Source organism: Corvus brachyrhynchos, unplaced genomic scaffold (assembly GCF_000691975.1).
Source record: "Corvus brachyrhynchos isolate BGI_N302 unplaced genomic scaffold, ASM69197v1 scaffold202, whole genome shotgun sequence".
Classification (NCBI taxonomy): Eukaryota; Metazoa; Chordata; class Aves; order Passeriformes; family Corvidae; genus Corvus; species Corvus brachyrhynchos.
The window spans coordinates 3872347-3897965 of record NW_008238132.1 but is presented as its reverse complement, the minus strand read 5'-3'; the positions used below and the strand labels follow the sequence as shown (position 1 = coordinate 3897965).

General features: G+C 37.1%; 1 protein-coding gene across 1 annotated transcript in view; it reads left to right on the top strand.

Moving 5' to 3' along the window:
• Positions 1–1903: 1903 nt before the first annotated feature.
• VWA8 (von Willebrand factor A domain containing 8) overlaps positions 1904–25619 on the top strand; it is a 169152-nt gene continuing 145436 nt past the window's right edge. Inside the window, exons 1-3 of the mRNA XM_008633141.2 lie at positions 1904–1981; positions 12128–12258; positions 14369–14479. Coding sequence (XP_008631363.2) covers position 1981; positions 12128–12258; positions 14369–14479 — 243 coding nt within the window. The 5' untranslated portion in view covers positions 1904–1980. The remainder of the gene's footprint in view (positions 1982–12127; positions 12259–14368; positions 14480–25619) is intronic.

Here is a 25619-nt window from a genome sequence, read left to right as displayed (position 1 = left end):
TACTCTGGCTGTTATAAATCTAGTCAGACCTTGGGGATTCTCAGTCCTGTGAGATGAGCAGTAACAGCTGGGTATGCTGGAAGAGTACGGCATTTGAGTGCAAAGCTAGAGTCATAGCTGACTGAAAGGAGAACTACTGCATGTGTTGGAGGACTTTTAGTTGTCTCTTAATTTGGGCAAGCTGCTTCTCCAGCATCTCTCTTTCTGATTCCAGCATTGGACTTCCAAACATTTGACTTCTTTCGTGATGCTAGAGATATGCAACTGTAGGTTGGATCCTCTTGGATGGAATAGGCCAAAGGACAGATCTACAAGAGGATTGGATCTTTGTTTGATCTTGTTTGTGGGCTCTCTACTTTCTACATCTCACTTCTGAGAAAAGCACAAACACAAGAGACAGTTCCAAAACTTGGCCTCAGCTTTTGGAAAGGAGGTGTAATCACAGTGCTGTGGCAAAACTGTACCCCTGTGCAGCAGTCTTACTCCAGTAATCCTCTCCATCTTCATGCATGCACTACAGTGCAGTGGAGGTGGTGTTATCTTTAGCAACAGTAATGGGAAAAACATCATTTTACTAGAGTCATCTTAGTTTCATGGTCTTAATACTTGTGAACTCATTTATGGGACCCAAACTCTTGAAAGAAAATAAACTTTGGGTTTGTTTCTAGTCTAAACCTCATTTTCCTGTGTTTTGAGTATTGTGCTGTTTTTCAATGTGACCACTGCTGTGTTGGTGCTTGCCCATTTCCTCACTGCAAACTAGATTTCACTTTTGATTTCCATGAGAAAGTGCACAGGGCATGCCCTGCAATTTAATTCAAGCCTATGGTTGCAGAAAGATAGATAAGACAGGCAGGTCCTAGTGAAGAGGCCATTAAGTAAAATGGCCAGATGCTTTAGGTTTGTTGAAATCCAGAGCAAGAAGTGCTTGAGACCACTCAAACTTTGGAAAGGTGCCGGGTTCTGCAGCCATATGTTCAGGAAGTGCAGGAAGGGCCCACTGGCATGAATATCTAATTTTGTACCTCCAGCAGATACTGTTCCAGGCTGCATGAAAATTCAGGAAAATCATCACACCTAGAAGTGTTTTCTCACTGATAGTGATGTCATGGTGCTGTTTTGCCTTTTCTTTTATACTCCTTTTATACCTTTTTATAGCTTTTGCATTCTTAGTGGTTTTTTGCCTACATTCTTGGACTTATTTGTCAAGCTATGAGACTAAACATTTTAGAAGCTTCATAGGTAGGGATCAGAATGCCCCAGACACCAAGGTCCTCTCCAGAACATATTCTGTAAACTAAGATAGAACCATCCAGGGGAAAGTTCCTGGGGAAGGGGAGCTCACTTGAGCCCCTCATTGGGGAATCTTTGATAGATATGCTAATTAGTAAGACCTATAATGTTACACCAGATCTTTTGGGGGTGTGCATTGAGGTGTGCATTGAGGTGCATTCCACTTGGACATGGTGCACCTAATACAGAGGTAAAATCCCTTTTTCCCTTCTAACCGTGTTTGACTCTTGATTTTCAGACTAGGAAAAGGCATCAATAGTTCTACAGGCAAATGTGCTAAGGTTTTAATTTCAGTTAAGCAGCAATGGTGGCTGGAATGGGGTTCTACATTGGGCTTAATTTCCACAGCTCCCAACAGCTTAAGGTTGTAATAGCAGCAATAAAAGAAAAAACAGGAAAAAGTAATATTAATTAAATGTAAAATGTCCAGGTACCTGATCTACTGAAAAGCAGCCTAGAGTAGTTAGTAAACATAAACACATTTGAGGCTTCTTTGTGAACCCATAGTCAGCCTCACCACAGCAGGCCTATGATTTAAACTTTAAGAACCTTAAATACTTTAAAGTATCTAACTATGTAAGAACTAAAAGGCTTATTTTCTTTATTTCAGGTGATACTGTCACTATTGGAGATGTGTCTTTTAAACTCAAAACACCGAAGAACCCAGAACTTGTTCCTCAGAACTACAGTAAGAATCTGCTTTGCTTTTGAAGGAATTTCAAGGCTTTATTAAAAAAATTTCTAGTCACTCAATCACCTCACTGACTTTACTGAAATGATCTAAGAAGTATATTTTGAAAAAGCATGCAATTTGGCGTAGACTGTCTTTGCCTAGTTCATTATTACATCTCTGGTTCAGCTGGTTGTATAGGAATCTTAACTTTGAATATAACTTGTCCCATTGGTCAATGGGACAGTAAAAGAATCATTTGTATATGTCTCATGTTTTTGTTCAAAAGGGTTCTTATCCAAGGATTACTTCTAAAAATAATCTCAAGCTGTTTGGTCATAAAACTGTGGCTGTTACGAATTATCATTCAGTTGCAATATGATTGTATGTCCTATGAGTTTGCAGATGTATGGTGTTTTCCTACTGTGATATTTAGTATTCCCAGATTATCACATAATTGTTGTCAGCAAACATACAGATCTTTGCAATCCATCAAGTTAATGAGAAGTCAGTTGCATAGTCATGAAAAATGCTGTCAGATGGAAAATACGCAGCCAATTATGCACATCAACAAGGCACATACATTTACCTAAAATTGATTCACATTATCTTTTGATACCTTATTACAAATGTCACTGGTTTGCAGCTATCCTTATTTCCTGACTGTTCATGGAGAATACGTGCTTCTTGAGCTTTTCCTTTTGCACCGTGGATCAGAGGTGAATCATGTTTGCATTGTGGCTTTTCCCAGTATACAGGCCAGATGTTTTCTGAGGATCCAAAATGATCAGTTGCCATTTGTTCCGTACTTTCACATGTAGGCTGCTGGATATCCAGAATGCAGGTTTAAAAACATCCACTAATAACTCATTTTTCCATTCAGATAAATTTGCAGACCAAAACCAAGCACACATGGCATTCTAAAAGGGTATGCAAGTCTTATATTACAGTTTACACAGGGACAAGCACTGAGAACTCCCAATGATGGTCATTGCACAGTTCTACAGGTGGAAAGTGGGTGTAATCATTCACTTCAAGTGCATGTGCTTTCCAGGAGCATGTCTAAATCCATTCTATGGCATTTTGAATCAAGAAAACTCCTGGGGCACTGGTCTTTTTTTTTTTTTGTTTGGTGTGTTTTGTTTATTTTTTTAGAAGGATGGCACTGATAGTATCAATGATAGACTTGCCATTGCACAGCTGGCAATATAAAAAATTTATATTGTTTTCTTAGGCAATAGTGCTGCAGTTCGTCAGACAGGCTTTAGGTGGTCCTGCTTGAGCAGGACAGTTGGACAAGCTGATATCGAGAGGTCCCTTCCAACCTCAACCATTCTGTGTTTCTGTGATTCCTGATTTTGTAATAACTGGGATAGTAGACTCTGTTAATATTGACATATTTAGATTATTGTTTCTTACCTCTATTTTGTCATGCAACATTTCTTCTGAAATATGAGCCCTTTGAGAGGTGTAGCAGAAATACAGAATGATAGAACAGTTTCAGTTGGAAGGGGACCTTTAAAGGTCATTTAGTCCAATCCCCCTTCAATGAGCAGGGACATCTTCAGCTAGGTCAAGTTGCTGTGGGAGCAAGAGGAAGATTTTGTTTGCTTTCACTATTTGACTAGTGAAATCTGCCAGTAGTCTGGTGGGCCAGATCACTGATCTAAATCTGGATTGTGGGCTGCTGAAGTCTCAAAACTCAGTAGGCATCATACTGTCACTTTCCTACCAGGTGATCTAAAGTACCAAAAATTTCCAGTGCCATGTGCCAGCCATTGCTGTTACAGGGTAGCCTATGAGGAAAGGGTTTCTCTTTTAGACTGTAATGTCACTTCGCATTCCTCGTGAGTTTCCTGGGAATGCAGCCAAACAGTTGAGAAATGCTGCATTGTATTGCTTTTCACAGCTCCTTAAATAATAGATTTTCACTTTTCATCCTTTAATTTTTATGCTTTTTCTCTCATTTTGATCATGAAGGCCATCAGCTGTCTATGCTAATGACTGATGTGATCCATTTCACTTATTTATAATTCTGGTAGATTGATCTGCTTTCTGGTTTTCTGTGCTGTACCAAATGTGTTAATTTTAACAATGCTTTCTGAGCCATTACTACATATTTTGTTCAACTCACACTTTTCAGCAAGCTAAATGTTAGTTCTAAGTTACTCTAACAGCATCTCTTTCAGTTCTTTGGACTGAGAAGGTAAGAGAATTATGAAAGCATTTGGTAGAATCAAAGGAGAGATTTTTCTAGTTAATGATTATAAGAAGGAAAAAGTCGTTGAAAACTGATAGCAAAAAGGTTTCTAAACATGGAGCTTGTACAGAATAATGACATTTTAGCTAAAATCTGATACCATGTAATAATAACATTATTATTATTGTTAATCTGATACCAAGTAATAGTAACGTTTATTAGAACACATATTATTAGTTGTTTCTCTCTTTTTAATTTTTAATAATCATGACTGAAAGGAGCCTGTGTCATGCTTGGGATACTGTTGTTCATCAGTAGTCATGTACTGGAAGTAGGATTACTTAAGGTATAAAATTTTGCTTGTAAACTTAGTTATCAAATGAGTTAAAATTAAGTAACATAGAATACTGATGTATTTCATAGCAGGAAATCTATTTCAAATACTTCATTGCAGTTTCTTTGTGTATTTAAACTTAGGAATTTTTTTAACCCTTAGTGTTTAAGTTCTTTGGTTATCTTACTATGGAGAACAAAGATATATTCCTGTAGTGGAGTTAAATAGATTGTATTGACTTCATGTTGATTATCATCTTGTTGTGAGATATTTAGAGAGTGTATGTGTATCACTTAACATTTTTTTCTTCTTTTAAGAGTACTTCTTGTTTTGCTGGGTGAATGACTGCTGTAGATACAAGTTGTTTTGATGTAAACCAAATGGAAGTAATTGTATGTTTAGACTAATTTATAAACTAAAACATCATATATTTTGAAAATTTATTTTAGTAATTAATATTAAATGTGAATGATAAATGTACTTACCTGATTTCTTTTAAACTAAGACTAGAAATAATTAGATCATTTGCTTAAGCGGGAAATATCCCTGAGAAGGTCTCTGACATTGTAATGTTTGTAGTGGAGTAAGAACTAGTAGGGGGGAATTGAAGCGATTACAGTTCATTTACTAGTATTGCAGTATTGTTTTCTAGCTCATAATTTGTGTGAAGTAGAATGTTTCTGCTTTTGTTCTTCTGCCAGAAGATAAAAGCCATGTTAAAATGTGGTGATGTTGGAAGTGTGTATCTAAAATTTGCAGCAAATTTTAGATATATTATAACATACTCTAAACTCAGCATTATTTTCTAGGCTTAACAATTGCCTTAAAAATCTGAAAAAATCATAACAGAATAAAGAATGTAGATGTCCTAAGTACCTACAAAACTTTACAGTTGTCATTTTGTCACATAGATACCAAAATATTTATTTCTTTGTCTTACCAAATTAGACTGATTTTTAACTCCTTTATTGCACCTTATTACATTTTGCAGAAATTGATAGGATGTGTTTCCATGTCTTTGCTTTTCAGGTTTTTTGCTAGGTACTTGGCAAGTTCTCTACAAAATGCTCCATTTTGTGTGTTAATGTGAAATATTAATTTGTTTTGCTGTTGTTGTCAAATGGCTTTTTCTTGAAAGACAATAATTAAAGGTACATAAAATATGAGTTATTTTTTAAGTGACAAGTAAAAATGAGTCATGCACAAGGGAATTTTATTAATGGGATTTTTATCATAACTGTGTCTGACACATTCTAGAAAGAGGGCACTTATTTTTTACTGCTTCTTCTTTCATCAGTAAAAATAAGCCCTACATTTTTAAAGTCTCACCATGTCTGAAAGCACGATTGTTTCTTTAATTATACTTTGGAGAAACTGTGTATGACTTTCTGTGATAGTTTAGATCTGAAACTGAATTGCAAGAATGCACCTTTTTTTTTTAGTTCATGACAGTGTACTAATTTCCTTAATGGTTTCTGGAAATGTTACGAAAGTGATAATGTAGTTGACATTTTATCTATTTATTAATCTTGACAAAACGATTCCTAACACAGCTCTTCCAGGACATTTTGTTCAATGATGTCAAATCCTCATTAGGGCAGGAAAAGGGATGTTCTTTTGCATCTGGGCTTCGCTGCTCTGAGAAGGTGCAAGTGCGTTTGAGAGATATTACATGCAACTGCATTGAATTGTGGAAGATTAATTTCAAACAGTGTCGTTTTGTGCCAGCTGTCCTCAGTCTGAGCACCCTCCCCAATGTGTGATCAAAAGTGACGTGTGTATTCAAAGGATTAAGTGATGAATTCTGTTACTTTTTTTCAGTTGAAATACATGAAACAGTAATTATTGTGAGGAATTCAAACAGAATATTCATGCATGTAATAATCTCTATGTCTTCACAGAATGGTATGTGCCACATATGGAAGCTAGTACAGGTGTATGTTCAGTTTTTGCTCTTAAGTGTGCTCAGATTTTCACTGGAATGTGTGCTCGTTCTTTTTTTATGTTAACTTTACATCTGAGTGCCAGAATGCAACACTTTCTAGAGACAGGTTGTATTGCAGGATGACTGTAATTTCATGCTTACAAAAATTTTAGTCATTACATTTCTTTACTCTTAACCTCAGGGAAGTTGTCTGCTGTCAGAGATGATGATTATTTCAACAGTTTGAGTTTTTATGTACACTTCCAACTGTTCTGCTATTTGGGTGTTACCACCTCATCCAGAATCTGAAACAGTGGGCTTTTTGTCAGTAGAGCTCTGGACTTCTTACATCATTATCCCCATTTTGTCTGTGCTGAGAATGAGGCACAGGCATACATGGGAACATGGAAACCTACAGAGAAGGTCTGGATGGAGCTCAGAGAGTTGTCTGTACTGTTCCTTGGGCTTCAAAACAAGATCAGTCAACTCTGAACCACTCCTGAGAGATGGTTGTCCTCCATGTTCTTAAAACATGCTGGTGATGTAGGAATCAAAACCTCTCTGCACACTTTGCTCCAGTAATTAATGATTCTTTTGTGACAAAACTTGTTGAAATGCTTCATTTAGGTTTTTGGGACATACTTTTAGTTCCCAGAGGTTTATTCTATCTAGCATAACCTTGATGTAGAGAACTTTTTTCATTCATGGTAGTTCTGTCTTGCGTATTTGAAAACCATTATTTATTTTCTATATGTATCTTATGATAATTTTTCTTTCTTTTTATTTTGGATTCTCGTATACTTTTTGGTGCTGGCCTGAGCTGTTGTGCTCAAAATGCAGACATACTATGTCCCTCCAGTTGGAGTCTGAGCTATGGATGACTGCTCTGATTATGTATTTCTCTGAGTAGTACATCCAGCTAAGAATAGTTTCACTTATTCCATGTTTATGTGTCATTAGGAGAAACTTAGTCTTCAGAATCCCGTTCAGGGTTTCCTCCAGAAAGCTATTTGGTTTTACATGTTTCCTTTATATTATCTTTTAATTTATTCTCACATGGAGAAATATGATTTCTCTGTGTTGAACTAATACCTTCCTGTGAAGTAATCAACTCAGAGGAATTGATAAATGAGTTTATGGTCTCATCCAAGAAGTAACTTCCCCCTTTCTAAGCCCCTGTAAAGACTTGCAACTTGTTTCCTTAAAACCACAAGACCAAAAATTTTTTGGAATGAAGACTGTTTCCATGAAAAATTTATGAGGAGAAGCAATATTCCAGTGAAAACTGTCTGTGATGTAACCACGCTGTGAGACTGAAAACTCTTTGGGTTCTGTGCATCAGCATAAAATGGGACGAGCAGCAATGCTTTATTTGCTAAATGGCAGCAGCTGAAAGCGGACCACATAGGAGTGCCTCTCTCTCCACCTTGGCCATGCTGCCTCCTTCACCCTGTCCTGGCCAATTCACTCTCTTTCCTCATTGTCCCCCAGCCTGAACAAGCTGTGAAATGAGTCTCAGTGAGTTCATTTGAAAAATCAAATTGAAAAATCCCCCTTTTGAAATGTATTTATGTTTTTAGACAAAGACCTTCTTCCTTGTCCCCTTCTCCCTTAGCTGTATTTACGGCAGCTGCTCCTTGTGCTGGATGTACCGCAGACTGCCATGGACAGCTAAAGGACCCCTCGGTATTCAGATGAGGGGGGACATCTTGTTCCTGTCCTTAATTTTTAGCACTCCTGAAACAAGGAGCCATTTTCAGACAATGAGCATGCTTTGTACTCAAGGTTCAGGGTATGCAGAGGGTTTTTTTTATTCTGCTGAAAATTAGGTATGTTGATGTGTTCTAAGCGCCTGTTGGTTATTATGTGATCAACCAGAGTCATACAGGGATGGGAGTTCTGCTGTATTTTGTATCACATCTGGAATAGGTATTCTTGGGAATCAGTTCACCTGACGGTCTGAATAGCGGGAAGAGTTGCAGTCTTCTTCATTTATGGCATTTCTTCTGTAAGTGGGACACAAGGACTTGCCAGCAAATATTGTCTCGTATCTCCAACGAATCTTATGGCTTCAGTGAGTGTGCCAAGAATTCAAGTATGAGTGAACTGGAATATTTCCGAGGCTAGCATAGCTGTTTCAGTCTTGGCTTTGTCAAAAGCTGATTTGTGGATCAAACAAGAGCAGCTGCTGCGTTTGCTTCAAAATCTATCTAAAACATTTTCTACATTTTATTTGGGGATTTCTCTGTTCAGATTCAGCTGCTCACTTTACAGAATGTTTGTGCAGATTCTGCTAGGTGCTGTTCTACTTATCACTTATTACAAATCAATAGAATGCACTTTTTCTGTCTGTCCTTGGTACACAGGAATAGCAAATTGTAGCACCAGCTACTCTCCTGTATGTGCCAGATGGTGTCTTAGAGAATACACTGCAGAGGCTTACTATGCACCATCCTGCAGATTAAGAGTATTGGGCCTGCTATTTAACTACTGCAAATCAGCAGAGTGCCACTAAACAGGTTGTGCAATCCCAGTTTGCATTAAATGCTATCTGACTCATCAGGTAATTAATAAATATTGCTGTAATATACATGCTTTCCTCAGTGAATTTGCCCTGTCTTCTAAATGTCATAGAAAATTATTATTCAGTACTTGTGGTAAAGTTGAAATACAGCTCTTGAATAGAGAGGAATTTTTTTCAAGTCATATTAGAGAACTTGAAAGCCTTGCAATGCAGAGACAGTACAAGTAGTCTAAATATATATAAATAATATACAAGATACTGAGTATGTGCTTCTGAGGTTGCTTTTGAAAAGCATCCTGTGCTTTGGAAACAGTTTGTGCAGCACAGACTGCATGTACGAGAAAATGTTACATTCTTCTGATTTTAAAAAGACTTTAAAAATAACTGGGAAGGTGTAGTAGGTTTAGTGTCTGGAACAATGTACAGATATTACATGTTAGAACTGAAGGAACTGACAAGTGGAAGCTGCTGTCATGACAGTTCACCTTAAGGAATGCTAGCTTGGAATCATTGGCATCATTTGTAACAGGCTTCCTTTGAGTGAGTTTGCAGATGTCAATGTGCTACTTTGTGATTGGAAACATGTATTATAATTGATCTAGGTATAATCTGTTTGTGAGGAGAATGATGTGAATGGAGAATCAAGGAAACCTTTTTCTACTAAATGTATTGATAAGGAATTGTCTTTCGTGTCCTTTTCTCAAAAAAAGCAGGAAATTCTCAGACACTAAGTTGTATTTTTTGTATTGCTATTTCAGAGTACATTTGGACTGTTTAACACAATGATGGCAATATAAGTGCCCTGAAATTCCTTAAGGTTTTCATGGGGATCACGCTTTATGATTTTACATTTTTTTGAATGCTGTACACTTCTGTTCTCTTTTACATGACGGGGTTTTTTTGACAGATATTGCTGAACATTCTAAAGTCATTTGCTATTTATGGTACTGTTTTTAAGTGTGAGCTGGGTTTTTTTCTTGAGACCACCCTAAAAATGAAAAAGATAGCTACACATATTAATGAGAATTATGCCAGAGGCATTTGTAGTCAGGCTGTGTCAAAGCTGGTTTTGCCGTGCTTCTAATGCATGAATTTTGACATGAAAGAGTTCCAAGTGTATTTTTTCACTGTAAGCAAAGTACTTTTCTTTTTTTTTGAGAACAGCTACTATAGAAATACACTAGAGGCACATTGGCTTCATCCAGGTAGAAGTAATAACGAATGTGAGATCTGTCCTAAAATTTTAATGGTACCTTGAAAATAATACTTTTTCTTTGTTTGGTGCTTTTCAAATTTCCATACCTGTCCAGTAGCAAAGTTTGGACAGAGCACTTAGTCTGGTGTGATGTATTATGCTTTATTTCCCAAAGAATATATCTAATAGAAACTTCCCTAATTTCCTTGAAAACCTTGTAGAAAGGAACGTGTTATTCCCTGCAAGGAATTGATTTGCACTTTGCCGGTTGTGTGTGGTGCGATGTGCATTGCTTTTGGAATACAGTACTTCAGTGAGGAAGAAGAAAACATTTTACATTCTGATGTCAGCACACCATATATGAAAGCTAATCCTGGGCACACTAATGACAGTTGTTCAGAAAACAAAACTAGACAATAAGGCAAAGCTGAAATATTTGTTTACAATTAATCTGATAATCCTAATGCGTGGATTGCTCACCTGCATGTGTACGCTATTCCTGTTCACATTGGTGGTAAGGATATTGTGAATTTCTCTGGAAGTAGATGATTTCAAATGGATTCCCCAAGTGCCAGACCAAAGACCAAAACCTTCATTTAGTTTTTGTTAAAATTTTTCTTAATCCCCCTTTATGCTTGAAAAGTCTTCCTTGATTCTCATACAGTTATTTAATACTGTTTCTATGGTCTTACAAAAATGGATTTTAATTCTAGTTTGCAAAGATTCAGCAGTGAATCTTCAGAATTGAGTGGCACTCTTGCCTGCTGTCCTTAACTCTGCCCTGCACATGTTGGTTCCCCTGTCTCAGATGTAATACCGGGTCTTGTTTTTTTAAATGTTGGCTTCTAGTTGCACCTAGCAATTGCACTGGAAAAAGGTAAATAACCAAGTATTCATTTGTAGATTTTATTGCTTCATGCTCCTTTCTTGCTGCACTTCAGCATCCCAGTTACTGCCCTTGAGCCTCCAGCTTCAAACCTCATCATTAGTCTTGTCAGACTGTTCTGAAAGCAACCATACACATACATGCGTACATAAATCTCCCTCCGGACTTGCTTATGTTTGCCTTCTCCTCCTGCACTAGTGCTTTTTGCTTGTGGCTGAGAAAGAGCCAGGCTTTGCTGGGGGATATGGGAAAGACTTGTCTGGGGATAGGGTGATATGTGGCAATGAGAACAATGCCGCTCCTTCAGTGTGCTGTTTTTGTATGATGCTTTCCACTGCTGCCAACATTTGTATGCATGTGGTAAAAGTTTTAGTTTAATTATCATCAGGTTATTACTTTTTAAATTAATGCATATGATATTTCTTAATAGAAGTAAATAGATCTGCTTTGATTTGTTTTTTATTATGATTTTGGAAGCTGTACGGTATCAATGTAGTGACATGACAAAGTTTGCATTTCCTTAATAATTTAATTCTTTGGTTTGCTGTGTGAAAATATAAACAGGAATGCAGTTGTCTTTTTAAAAAGTAAGAAATAAAGTTTGTCCCTGAATACTAATCTTAGTCTGGCGCAATCAGAGTTTTTTGAACTTTTTTTGAAGTTCATGGGAGCATTGGGATATAGGCTGGATAAATATTTTACAAAATGTTAATAATGTATGTATATTATATTAACTGGTGCTGAGGAGTCCACTCAACATTGAGTAATAGAAAACAGTCTTTATGTTGATCAGTTTAATGTGAAATACAAATCCGCAAGTTTTTTTTCCCGTTTATGTCGGTTGTTGTTTTTTTAAGGATGAAGTTGTGCAGAGTAAAAAGCAAGTGGGTAAGATAGATGTATAAACTTCTATATGTAAATTAAATGATCTGTTATAAACTGTGTGTGGAATTCTCTGCTTTTCAGCTGCCCAGATTGGGGCAGTACAGCTTTGTGTCTTGTATTTTAATTTTGGAGATAAGCTCAAAGAAAGTGTTGAATGGCCAGGTATCTAACACTTTTCAAAATTTATTAATGTGTTCTTATCTTTGTGTTTCAAAGTGACAGAGTCTCTGGCCCAGTCTGTAGTCCACCATTTAAGATGGATAATGCAGAAAGATCTTCTTGGCCAAGACATCTTTCTTATTGGGCCTCCTGGGCCTCTCCGGCGATCTATTGCCATGCAGTATCTGGTGAGTATGTTGGTTTAAATGTGTTGGAGACATAGTTATTAATGTCAGTCATTCTCATACTAGACAAATGGTAAAAGGTAGTCCTAGGAAATCTTACACAGCAAGCTACTTAGGAAGTAAATAAGTTTTTTTCATAAATTTTCTTTCCAAAGCTCAGATTTTGTTATAGACAAATAGGAAGTACAGACATTTTAGTACATGTTTTTCTGCTTAAACTCGAGGGGAAAAAAAATGAGTTGGAAAACTGTGTTACCATATGCTATCACAAATGGAGAAGCAGTTTGTTCTCGGCATTATGTATGTTAGAAGATTAAGTTATCTGCCTACTGCTACAGACAACAAATAGTTTTTGCTTCATTACATAAAAAAAGAAATGAAGGAAAGGATTTGGGAGAGAAGTGTTCTGAGTAACATTTGGGAACAGTTATTCTGAGTGATTAGAAAGAGTAGATGCGTGTATGATCCTCTCTTGGAATGTGGGAAGGATGTGCCCACAGCCATCTGCATGAACCATGGCAGCATCATGTACAAAATTTCACGTTTAAAACATCAGTGCCCTTAAGTGATCAGGAGGAGGGGGATGTCTGCCCCAAAAAGTGATGTGGGTAGGACTTGGTCTGCCATGAGCTCTATCTGGAATCTGGTTGAGCAGAGGGATCACAAATGGAGGCATGTAAACAGTTGTCATAAAGATCAGCCATTTATTTAAAAATCAAAAGATACTAATTCAAACACTAGCTCTCTGAGGTAGAGCATAGAGTAGAAAGCTGTAAGATTTTGAACTTTATAAAGGAGAGAAAAGATTTCTTAATTCAGCAAACCAGATGCGATACTTAACAGTGTGATGCATTCCTTAAAATAAATGAGAAGAGTTTGATATAACCTAAAAAGAGGACTTGGAAAAACACCTGATATCCAGGCATGGGATATAGAATGTGCCTTGTTATTTATGCCACAGACTGTATGCACTTGAGATCTGTTAAAAAGGCTGCAACTGATTGAATGCCATGCCAAAAAATTATGTGAAGGCTGGACTTTCCATGTGAGCTGATACATGCTGTGGTGCCTTTAATGAATATATATAAGCCTGGAAAACTTCTATTTGCTGTTGCTGAAAGCTACTATGCATTCCTACACAGGGCTAATTGTTGAAAAACACTTTTTTTTTTAATTAAAAGAAAGTACAACTGTTATCTACCTGCAACATAAAGGAATTGGTGGCTTTGTAACCCAATAGGCACTTAAAAAGTGGAAAGGAAATAGTTTTAATCGGGCTTTACATCTTAGTTTTATTTTTTTCATACAACTATAGTTGAAAGTTACCTGTTAAGAGAGGTCTGTTAAATCAATGACATTTTTAATTGAGGGGTAGGGGCTAAGAGAATTTCATTATGAATCTGTTTCCTAAACAGAATGAATTATAACCCAGAGATGGAAGTAGCAGAAATATCAGTTGTAAATGCATGGGTGAATTGCTTTATTCCTTTAAGATAGCAAATTCTAAGTATATCTCATATTGAATCAAAATAAGCAAAAGAATAACCCAAGGGTTCTCCTTTTTCAAATAGTCTGTAGTTTTACAGATGCAGAGTGCATCTCATGACAGCCAAGGAAGAGAGGATAAGAATAATATAGTTCATCAGTGTACTGGCAGAGCATGTGCAGGTAATAATCACAGCTATAAGTGTAAACACAGTATAAGTGTTACTGAATAGTGAGAGTTGAACATTTCAATCTTTTACAGAAAACTTCTGATTTTTATTTGTGATTTGTAGGTGCCAGTTCTTTTTCAGTGTCTGGAACCAGAAGATAAACCTACAGGGTGCTGCAGGTGTTCAATGGAAAGAGTATATAGCTGGTTATTATGTTTTTAGAATAGGTTTGGGGAATATAAAGTTTATTGAGCAGAAATTCAAACCGTTTTGTTTGAGGCAGAACACACTGTTAACATTTTTAAAATAAGAGATATTAGATTTTGTTCAGTTATTTCAGATCACTATGCTGCTGCCTAGAGCACTTTTGTACAATTATACCATTAGGCCGATCCTTAAAGTTCACTTACTCGGGTTATAGTCTTATGTTTGCAATGACTTCAGACTGTTGTCCATAGGAGCTGACAAAGCGGGAGGTTGAATATATTGCGCTCTCAAGGGACACCACAGAAACTGACCTCAAACAGCGACGAGAGATCCGAGATGGCAGTGCTTTTTATCTTGACCAGGCAAGTTGCAGTTTCACACCACCTAGTCATTATTCACAAGTAGTTTGAAGGAAGTCGTGGTTTATATGATGAAGAATCAGTATGTGGATTGACATGTTTTTAATCCGAGTAGAAAGTCTCTTGCATGATGATCTCATGATTATCGTAAATGTTATCTCTACCCAAATCTAAGATTACTCGGTCTCTTAAGAGTACTACAGGGTTGATTTAGATAGACCATTTTTGGTAAGAGTAAGATCCATTCTGTGCAAGTTAGATAAGCACTACCCTTGCTAGGTCTCTTCCTCAAAACTTGCAGCAAATTAGATGTATTCCTGAAATGAATCTTCTGACCTAGTTTAATTGTAAAAGAGTCTAGTTCATGTGTTTTATGGCTGCTCTGTATTGTGAAACCCAAGCACAGTAAAGGGAGGCAATTGTGAGATTGGATTTGAACCTCACTGCAGACATGGAATCAAATAATGATTTAAACACTCCTGCCATCAGTATTGTCCCAGACCAGTAGCTGATTTACTGTAGCCATAGAGTGACTTGGGTTAGGTAAAATTTCTCTTCATAAGTTATCAATGGCATGTTTCCTTTCTGATTATGCAGGTAAAATACACAATTCATATGCAATGTCTGTTTTCCTAGATACCTAAAATTTTTATAGAAGTTAGGTTTCTAGTTATATAGGGCGGGTGAGTTTCTGGGTTGTAGTAGGAACTTAAATGAGTTATCGAAAAGAGTTTTCAGTTGGTGGTGCTATAGAGGTTAATGATATCACCATTGTACAAATGTTTTGTGAGGGAAAACCAGAAAGCTTTGTTCCCTCTTTTAAAGAAACATTTTTCCTTTCTTTTTTTTTTTTAATTCCCAATGATCTCTTTTTAAGCCTACTAACTTTCAAGAAAATTTTAAATAGATTTTCTTGAAACCGCAATAAATGACTTTGGGCAATGGAATATCCTCAGAATGAAGAATTAACAGTTAATCTAAATATATTTTATTTTAGTTACTTCTAGGAATTCAAATTATTTCATGCTTACCTGGAAATGTGAGGATTGCACAATATGAGATAATTTGAAGTACTGTACTGTGTATTAGGGCTGTAAATGGCTTCTCATTTACCAGAAGGTGAGAGCATTTGTGTAGGTTGTGGGATTAACTCATGGACTAATGTCAGCTTCATGCCTGTCTGCTGTTATGGACAGCCTTAACCTCAAACTTGCTACAGGATAGTCAAGGTAATTTACCCATGGTGTAAGAGCATTAATTAACTAACATTTTTAAGAGCCACTGTGTCGAGGACTGTAAGAAGCTCACCAAGACGGGAGATGGTCTTTTGCCACCATATTTGTCTGTAGACTGTGATCTCAGTGTAAGTATGAGGCAGCTGCACTTTGTACAAGCTATTTCGAGTCATCTCACTCCAGTATGAACACTCTGGGAAGATTTACTTTTTAAGGTCAAGGTCTAAGATGACCACCTTCCTCAGTGAGTTAGAAACTTTCAGTTGATAGGTTTTTGCCAGAATGCAGCACAGCAGTACTTCAGATCAAGACTTTCCTTTAGCAAGATACCAAAGTACTAAAATCAGTCGGAATTATGTCTTTCCTGAGCTCATATTTCACTCGTTGTATTTATAACCAATGTGTGTTTAAGCTCTGAATGGAACATAAGAAAATAAATAATTGGTATTTAGATGAACACTTTTAAAATACTGGAAACATGAAGGTGACTCTGATAGATAGTGGTGTTCCAGCTGAAGTTTTCTTATCCTATATTTCAGTTAAAGATACATAAAATATGGTACATAGTTAAGTTTAGAACTGTCATACATCTAACTATTCCATTTTATATTGAGCTATAAAGTTTTGCAGATTACACAGGTGCCTGAATTTCAATGATTTCTTTTAATGATTTTGAGGTTTGCAGATGCTGTACTAATTCAGAGCATTACAGAAGCCAGATGCTACTCTTCTTTAAACTACAAACCATGAACTGAGAAAGGTATCAGTAGGAAGCCTTAATAAAATATTCCCTAAAGATCTTGGATTGCTCCAGTTGGCATAGCTGAGCCAAAGAGAAGGTGAATTCATGTGACTGAAGATAGCAGATTCTGCTTTTCAGATTTTCGTGCCATTTCCTTTCCTGTAGAATCTCATGCTTGCTCTTCGTGACAGCCAAGAGAAGACAGCAGAGCTTGAAAGTCTGGTTTCCAGAACTCCCATGTCTGAATTCTATGGGTTGAATAAAACTTATCTGTTGTTTAAGATATGAGGCTCTTTGTAAGCAAGTCATAAGATAGTAATATAGTTACTTTGCACTTTGAATAATCATATACTGTAACAAAACCTGGCATCTTGTGGCCAGAAAGAACTTTAATTTAGTGGATCATCAGGTTCGCAGACCTAGAAAGGTTTGCAAAGTTGTCTCTGAGCAATTGTTAAGATGTTGTAGTTGTTTATAGCTCCACATTTAATAGTGACAGATTAAATTATGTAAATTATTATCTCAGTGGTTTAAAAACATCAGCTATATTTTAACATGAAGTTACAGAATATGATTGCAGTTACTTATTTAAAATATATTTAGAAGGTGGTGATTTGGAAGCAGTTGTTGAAATTACATATTGAAATATATATTGAAGGGCCATCAAGTATTCTTGCATATCAGCATTGCTTAGTACTAGAGTGAATCCAGTGGGAGAATTGGAGTTGGGTAGTTAGAAGAGATACCTGATAAGGGAGGGGAAAAAAAATAGAAATATCTCAGAAATAGGAGATCATTAAATAAAGGTAAACATTGAATTGTTAAATTCACTGCCAATTAAAATAATGTAAAATAAAGAACTTATGATGAGGTAATGGTGAATTATTTAATTCATGTACTGACAGCAGAAAATTCTGTTTTCTTGTCTTTACTTTGGGCCATTAATTTTGGCTTTCAGCTGTTAATTCACTGTAAAACGTCTCAAAAATGTCATTATTGCTGTTACTGAGCTAATTAAATAACCTCTTGGTTTTATTTTCTAATTTATTGCATGGGTTAATTATATTATAAAATTGGTTGTCAAGATACAGAAGAATAATCTTCTGACGTGGCTTGAAAGATTTCATGTCGTAACGAATTAAACACCCAGAGTGACAGAAATGACAGCTTAAACTATCCCGTCTGTAAAATGAACATAACATGAAATCCCTTGGAGGAGCACTACACAAACTTGACTTGGGCTTCTCTTAATCAAAGCAGATTAGAAAGGGAATTATAAAATAAGACGTGAAATTAATTGAATGAAATTATAATCATATTGGAGAGTCAGATAATATCTGAGAGTGTGTATGTGTGTATGCACGTATGTATGGATGTATGCTTGTGTATACGGATAAAAAGCTTTCTATATCTTACTAAAGAGATGTGTAAGAATGATTCAGCTTTTAAAAGAAATTAACCACTGAGTGGGAATTGTGTGATTCTGTGATTTATTAACTTACAGCCTTGGAGGTTACAGTGGGTTTTTGATGTGCTGCTAAGTTAGCCACAGCCACATTGTCACAAAGTGTAACTTCATGGACTGACTATTGCTGCAGTATCTGTGTATCTAGAACAAGAAGTGAGATAGTGAAGCCTATACAAAGAAGAGACAAGCAATGCAGTGCTCCAAAAGTCTGAATGTTCCTGTTTATTTTCTTATTTTGTCCAACATTGAAGCAAAAGAAGGAAATATTAGGTAGAAATGAACACTATTTGGATTAAATTAATCTTTGTTAATGTTGACATCATATATCTTTTACCTAAAAGAAAAATGCATGTTAAGGACCCCTATATGGTAGCCTCTTAACTCGTAGAAGTGATTTTGGTTTAATCATTTTGCAGTAGTCATTCATTCTTCTGAAAGTGTCGGCATTTAACTGGTTTTGTTAGGCTAGCAGTTCAGATTCTGTTATCTTGTTTTGATGTACAGGGCATATAGATGAATGTCAGTGATGTCATGTGAGGAGTATTAGGATCATGTATTTATAATTCCTTATAAAAAGTGTGAGATCCTTTTTTTTTTTTTTATGTTTTTGTCTGTTATGTGTATATTCTACTTCCTTTTCAGCTGTTATTTCCTACTATGGGAAAAGGAGCAATACTTTGTAATACATGGGATCATAATATCCATAGGCAATATGGACTTGATGGATGGTGCTCTCGAGTCAAAGTGATTTATGAGTGATACTAACTTCATAATTTTTAGATATCTGTCAACTACTTACTTTCCTTTTTATTTTGCTACTCATTGGGAAGAAAAATATAAATTACCCTTCTCCTTTATTCCTGTCCAGAAGATAAACCTTCCCTAGGTTTATTTCTTTGTAGGTATTTATTTACACTAATAAATCTGTTAAGAACCTCAGTTTGCTTTCTGCTGGGCCTTGTTTCTGCCCAAGAGGCAGATTGTTTCATGTATCTGATGTAACTGCGCCGTTGTACTAAGATACTTGGTGTAGCTGCTGCCAAAGCAGGGACATAGTTTCTTGTAAATACAGTTTGCAGGCACTGTTGCAAAAACACCTGACTGTCGTGTTAATGTAAGGGGTAATGGAAGTAAAACAGATCACTTGATGTGTGATACTTCAAAAATGGAAAAGAAAATTCTGTGGAGGAAGGTGAAATCAGTGACTGGGGAAGGCAAAATCAATGACTGAAATGAAGGACTGTTCCAGTTCTTGTCACATTTATGTATTTATGTTCTCATCCTATGTTAATTCACTTCCTAGGGTAAACTTTTCTAGCCAAGTTTTCTGATTTGAAACTCCAGTAAATTCAGGAGTTTATTTCTTTAGCTGCTTTTCATTCCGTACTATGGTATTGCATCATGAAATAGATCCTCACCAGTTCAGGCCATTCATTCTCACTGGAACACCAACTACTGCAGGCAGCCAGATTCCCTGTTTGGATACTAGCTAGCCCATCTGACAGTACTGTGGTATACTGCAATTTCTCTGTCTTTTGTGGGTTTTTAAATAAAAAAAGAAGTGGATAACAGTATCTGCTCTGTACTTTTGCTAAACTCACAGGAGAAAAATAGCTATAAAACCTACCAGAAAACACTTGATTAACTCAGTGGGGAGGTAGGCTGAATAGTGAAGATGTAGCCCCCTGCTCCATTAGAGAGAGAGAAAAAGGTTGAATTAGTTCTTAAGTTATCTTTTTAATTTGACTAATCATATTAGTTACTATTACATTGATTTTAATTAAATATGAACATCACATTTGGAATATGTGTAACTCTACTACTTGTGGCCTAAGTTGTTGTACTAGTTTGGACAAATTTGGAGGAAAAGATATTGTCTGATAGAAGGCCGGTTACAACCATCCCTCCCCCACCAGGTTCGGGGAAAAAAGAAATTTTACTTGGAGGAAAGTGAAAGAGATAAAAACTATTTTATCTCTTATTTAATATTTAACAAACACACAGGAAAAGGGTAATAATGCTAAATAATAAAACCTTTTGCTGTGGAGAGAAACCTGGGAAAATTTCAGAGTCCTTCTGTAGGTGTGGTCTCTCTCCTCCTCCTCAGAGCTGGGTTGGTGTGGGCCCACCTCCAGGACCTTGGTGGAAAATTCTCCCGATGTGTTCTGATGTTGTTGAAACAGTCCAGAAGAGAAGAAGGGAAAAACCCAAGTCCCAGGAAAACAAAAGTTCAACTCTCCGTCTCCCTCCGGAGCAGAGGAGCTGAAAGCTGGCTGAAAAGCAGGAAGGGTGCTTCCTCCGCTCTTGCTGCTGCAGAAGCAGAGGAGTGTGTATCTGTGTCCTTGAGCAACTGCTTTGAAAAGTTTGCTTGGATTTTTTTCCTCTCCCCCCTCTCAGGCTCAGTTTAAAGGCACAGAAAGGCACAAAATTAATTTCTGAGCATAGAGCAGCGATAGGGGATACACATCATAAAGTCACCCCAAGACAGTTGTAAAATGCAAAACTATAGCTTATGATCATCTACAAAGTGAAAAATTTTGTAACAGAAAATACACATTTTTGATGAATGGTAGGCCTGTTTGTCATCTCATCTTGGAATGACATTATGCATTCAGAACTTTTTTTATTAAATACATTTTATTTTAAACAAGATTTAAAAAATATTTTTTTCATAAAAATATTTTCATAAAAAGTTTTCATAAAAAGTTGACATTTTAGCTTTTAAAGTGGCTGAATGTAGCTTAGTAGGCCTTTATCTTACTACGCAGGTTTTGCTGATACTTTTATTTTGGAGGAAGTCTCTTCTCTTATTCAATCATTTACCAGAAATCCTGGTCAACCATGGAAGTCCCAGGTAACTGAAGTTGGCAAATGTGACACCTATCTGTAAGAAAAGTCAGTAAATTTGTGGCTGTAGGATTCTATTACTTCAGTGCAGTAAGTAGTCATCTGTTTTAGTGTGGCTCAACAGGTTTCTAATTTGCTCAACTCCTGAGGGAGAACAACATCTAGGGAATTAAGAGGCCTTTAAGCTGAACAAATACCTTGAAATATAGTCTTTGGTAGAGACATATCATTAGACATGCTGTTTACACATATCTTTAAAATCTAGCAAAGTAGTCTCCCCAGCAGGAGACAGTAAAAGCTCATAATGTATTCCATTCTGCATCTCTGTAATTTCTTTTCCTGTTATCTTTTACTTGTTGGGTAGTTTTAACAATTCAAATTGTAAAGATTCAATTAATTGTATTTGACCCATGGAAATAAATTTAGAAGATACCAATTTCCTCTGAGTTTTGTGGTATTTGTTAGCATGGTAGGTTACAGGGACTCAAACCTCCCATGTCTGGAAGATAGACTATACCATGTATTTAATAGTTCAAGTTTTGTTAGCCTGCTGCAGCCAGTCAGCATCGTGTTAGTTCAAAACCAGCCAAAGTTTTGTGTTGTTTTTACCAGATGGTTGTTCAGGCTCTCTTTTCACCATAAGTGACATCTGGACATTGCATTGTTGTGATGTTTATGAGATACAGAACTGAATGGAAAGAATTGGGTGGATGACTTTGTGTGGGATATTGTGCGGGTGGTGGGAACAAGATACTGCATTGGAGGGGACATCTGAAAGGTAGGCTGCGGATGTAGAGAATCCTTACCTCGTTAGTTCTTGTGTTTGCTGAGTTGCTTGTACTGTTGTTTTGCTGTGTTCTTATGGTTGCTGTGCTTGAGATGTCATTACAGGGATCCAGTTTTCAGAGCATGTGCAAGTCATCATCTAAAAATCCCCAAGATGTACCTTGAGGAAGCTCCTGGAAAAAGACAGTTCTTGATTACAGTTGAGCAATTTCTAGCATCTTTTAAGAATAAAACAGTTCTGAAATGTAGCCTGTCTATCATATTCTGAATGAGGCCCAGGTTTGAAAACGGTCCTTTAGGGTTCCCCAGGAAACTTCCAAATGGATTTCAGGGCAACCAGAATTTTCTGGTGTGCAAATAAGCATTTTCCTGAGAGAAAAGAACTACTACTTCAATTTTGCTATGTGAAAACTATAGTGTTAAAATTCTTGAGGCTTTACAAACTATTTTGGTGAGCTTTATAAAAATGTCTTCCTTTCTCCGACGTTTTTGGATTTCAGTGTGCGCATTGTGGTAAGCTTTTTTCTGTCCTTCTTCCTGTTCTGACACTATATAACTTCATCCATATGCTTATACATTGTGATTTATGTCAAGATTCGGGTTTACAGCTTCCTGCATTTGTTGTATTTTGCATTGCTCAAGTGGAGGAGCTTGCCATGGTGCAGCTACAGGAAAGCCAATGAAAGGCTGCTTGGGGTTGTCTTGTTCCTAGGGTGTTTTTGCCTTTAAAGATTAAATTTATATTTTTGTAGGTGCAGTGTGAAACCATCGTAAGCATACTGCATAATGTATTTGTTGCATAAAGCTATCACGATAAGAGCAGCGCTGTGTGAAGTGTTTCTGCTCCCACCCTGTTGTAGCTGCAGGTATTCCCTGGAGCAGGTATCCAGGTTACCATCCTTCCAGAGCTCTGGGGGCACAGGTGGGAGGCAACAGCAGCTGTCCTCAGATGAGCAAAATAGTCCCCTTGCTGCAGTGACAATAATCTACAAGTAAACGTTTAACAAATCCTTCTTGGCCATTTAACAAGAATTAATGTTTGATCTCAGATTTAGCAACAAGGTTACATGATGTAACACCCCCCCCCCCCCCCCCGCCATCAAATTTGAGGCTTATGTTAGACACTTAAGAGTGAACAAAACTAATGAGGGAGGGAGGCAATCCAACTCTCTCTGGGTTCTCATTATAGAATTATGAAGATTTGTTTCTTGGAAGCATTTTTAAAGAATGATTTTCAGCAGCAGATTGCAAACTTACTTTCCTTCCTCTGATTTTTTCAATGCGTTTTAGCTTCCATACCAGTCTATCAATACACAGCTAAAACTGATGTTTTCAGAGGATGCCTTGTAATATGCCTAGCTTATTGGAAAAACTTACTACTCATTACCAACCAGAATGCAGAAATGGCATAATTCAGCAAGAGATATTTCAGCTGGTGTGGTCTTAAGAGCAGACTTTATGCTGCTTAACACAAGAACTTTAGAGGTAGATGGAGTGTGCATTTACTTTGTTGTATTGTAGAGAACAATTTCCAGTATTTCAGATATGCTTTGAAGATAGATGAGGAACGCAGTTTGGAAGAAGGCAAATCAGAGTAAATTAGTGCCCAGGTGGTGGTGGTGGTATCATTGTTATGGAGCGTCTTTGATTAAGACGTAAAAAAACATGGTTGTGCATTCAGCCTTTCCTGAATCTGATTGTAAAATGGGCTTATAAGTAGGCAAAGATCATTTGAAGCCTATCTTTTGAAATTTTATTTTCCTGAGAAATAGAAATTTGAATAAAAACTTCAAACAGTTTCCAACCTCTGTACTTCTTAAATTTTGATCCTGTAAGCTGATGATCAGCAGTCAGCACAGTGTATGTAGTAAGGTGCTTCTCAGGATTGCATTGCTAATGGAGAACATCCTCTTTCTCAAAGTTAATGATTGTTACATTGTTTCCTAATATTTGCTGTCTACTCCTACAGCAGATTTTCTTCATATACAAGTTCAAGAGGGAGGTTTCTGTTAGTACTGGAAGCCTGTTACTTCGGCAAGCCTTCATCCATAGTGTGTATGTCTCAATGTGAGTCAACAAGATTCTATGGATACTCAAAATATTTTGAAACCATATGAACAGAATGTGTATTTTCCTCTAGCTAGTAAAAATCAGTCATAAAGTCTTCATAGACTTACAATATGCAGAGTCCAACCAGCTTGGCAAATAAATTGTTTGTTAAAGCATATTCTGGCTGTGTCTCCAAACTGCATTTAGACAAAATAGCATTTTGTTCGTGCCAGGTATTGGACTGTCTGCTGGAGACTCAAGTTTTCTATTCAAGGAGGTTGGAGCAGATTTTTGACATGACCAATGACCTTCCTAGAGAAAAATGTTAGTAGAAAATTTGTCCTTTGTGCACATTTTATGGGAGGAGGAGAGAGGTGTTTTATTTTGCCTGTTAGTAGTGTATGATGTCCTGAATGAAGAAAAAAATTTATTGGGTTTTTTTTTAAAGAGTCAGTGGTTCAGTAGAAGAGAAATAATCTGAGGTTTAGTACTTGTTTAATGGGCTTATTCCAGGTTCCTCTGACACTGATTATGAAGCTAGATATAAAAGTGTTGTCTTTCTAAGAAGAGAACTTGATCTGGAAATCTGTACCAGGATTAACAAATGTCTTCTCTCAGTAATGTTTGCCTGAGTCCAGATTAGATACATTAGTAATTAGGAATTGTTTCCATCTTAATGGTGATGTGAAAAGCTTACTCTAAGGCTTATTTGTCAGTTGTTAGTTATGCTTCTAAACTGTACAGAAGCATCTTAATTATTATTATTGTTTAGTGTTGTGGTGGTATAACGCCAGCCAGAAATTAAACTGCAAATAATACTCTCCCCTTCCCTCTCTGGTGAGAGAGGAACAAAGTCTGAGATGTGGGTTGAGATACCAGTTTACGGAAAGCAAACAACAATGGAATAAGAAATGCACAGTAAAAGCATCAATATTAACAACAAAAGTATGCAAAAAAAAAAGGTGCTTTACATGCAAAAGGTGTTCACCACCTCAGCTTAGTTCTGGCTTCTCCAGACAAGGACAAGATGGCAGGTGCTCCCACAGTCAGTGTTTCTTGTCCCTAGCTCTGAGACAATGAAAAACATTGATGGACAACTGCCTGAAAACCAGGTGACATCGCACCATGCCAACTGGTTCTGGACAGCTCTGCTGGGACTCCGTCCCATGCAGTACCGCTGCTTTTGACCAATCCATGCCTCTGGGACTTGCTTTGGGCTCAGCTCCTCTTGTCCTGGTTTTGCTGCTTCTTCATTCCCCATGGCGACTTCCCGCAATGGCACCATGCCACACTGTCTCTGTTGAGGTTTGATTCTGTGCCAGCTCTGCTTTAGACCACTTTGCCAGGCTCCACTCGGCTCAGCTGCATTCATCTCCCAGAGCTGCACTCCCTGAGGGATGGGAAGGGATGGGCAGGTGCGAGGGAGGGCAGGGTCCACATGGCTGGTCCTGGCAACCTTCCCCAGAGAGAGAGTGGAGACAGTGTCCCGCTCATGGTGTGTTCTCACCCTTTGCTTCCCCTGAAGCCATGCCCCGTGAGGACATGTGTGGTATAGAACAGCAGCCTGTCCAGGCCCATGTGGTTTTGAGCTCTGACACCTCTCCAAAAGTGGGGCAAATGTCTTCTGTGTCTCCTCCGATGGGTCTCTGAGTCAATTGTGTGCTTTAAACCCATGCAGCAATTAATTTGTTGTACTGAACTCATCTTTGTTTCTACTTTATTCTTTTGCATTTGTCTTTTGTACATCTGCTTTCATATGTAATTTTTTGGGGGGTTATTTTTGTGTTCTGGTGCATCTTCATTATTCTTTCTCATATCTTCTTTCTTTCTCTCTGACCCATTTTTTGGCATCTATTGTATTCATCAGAGATTTCCATCTAGCATTATATGACAGGTTCTTCTGTAGGAGTTTATAGGAGATATGCTGGGAAAAGATTTCATTTGTTCTCCCTTTGCAACTGTGCTTCTGTCTAAAATTGTGTTTAAATGTGATAGGATGAAAGACTCTGGTGCCTC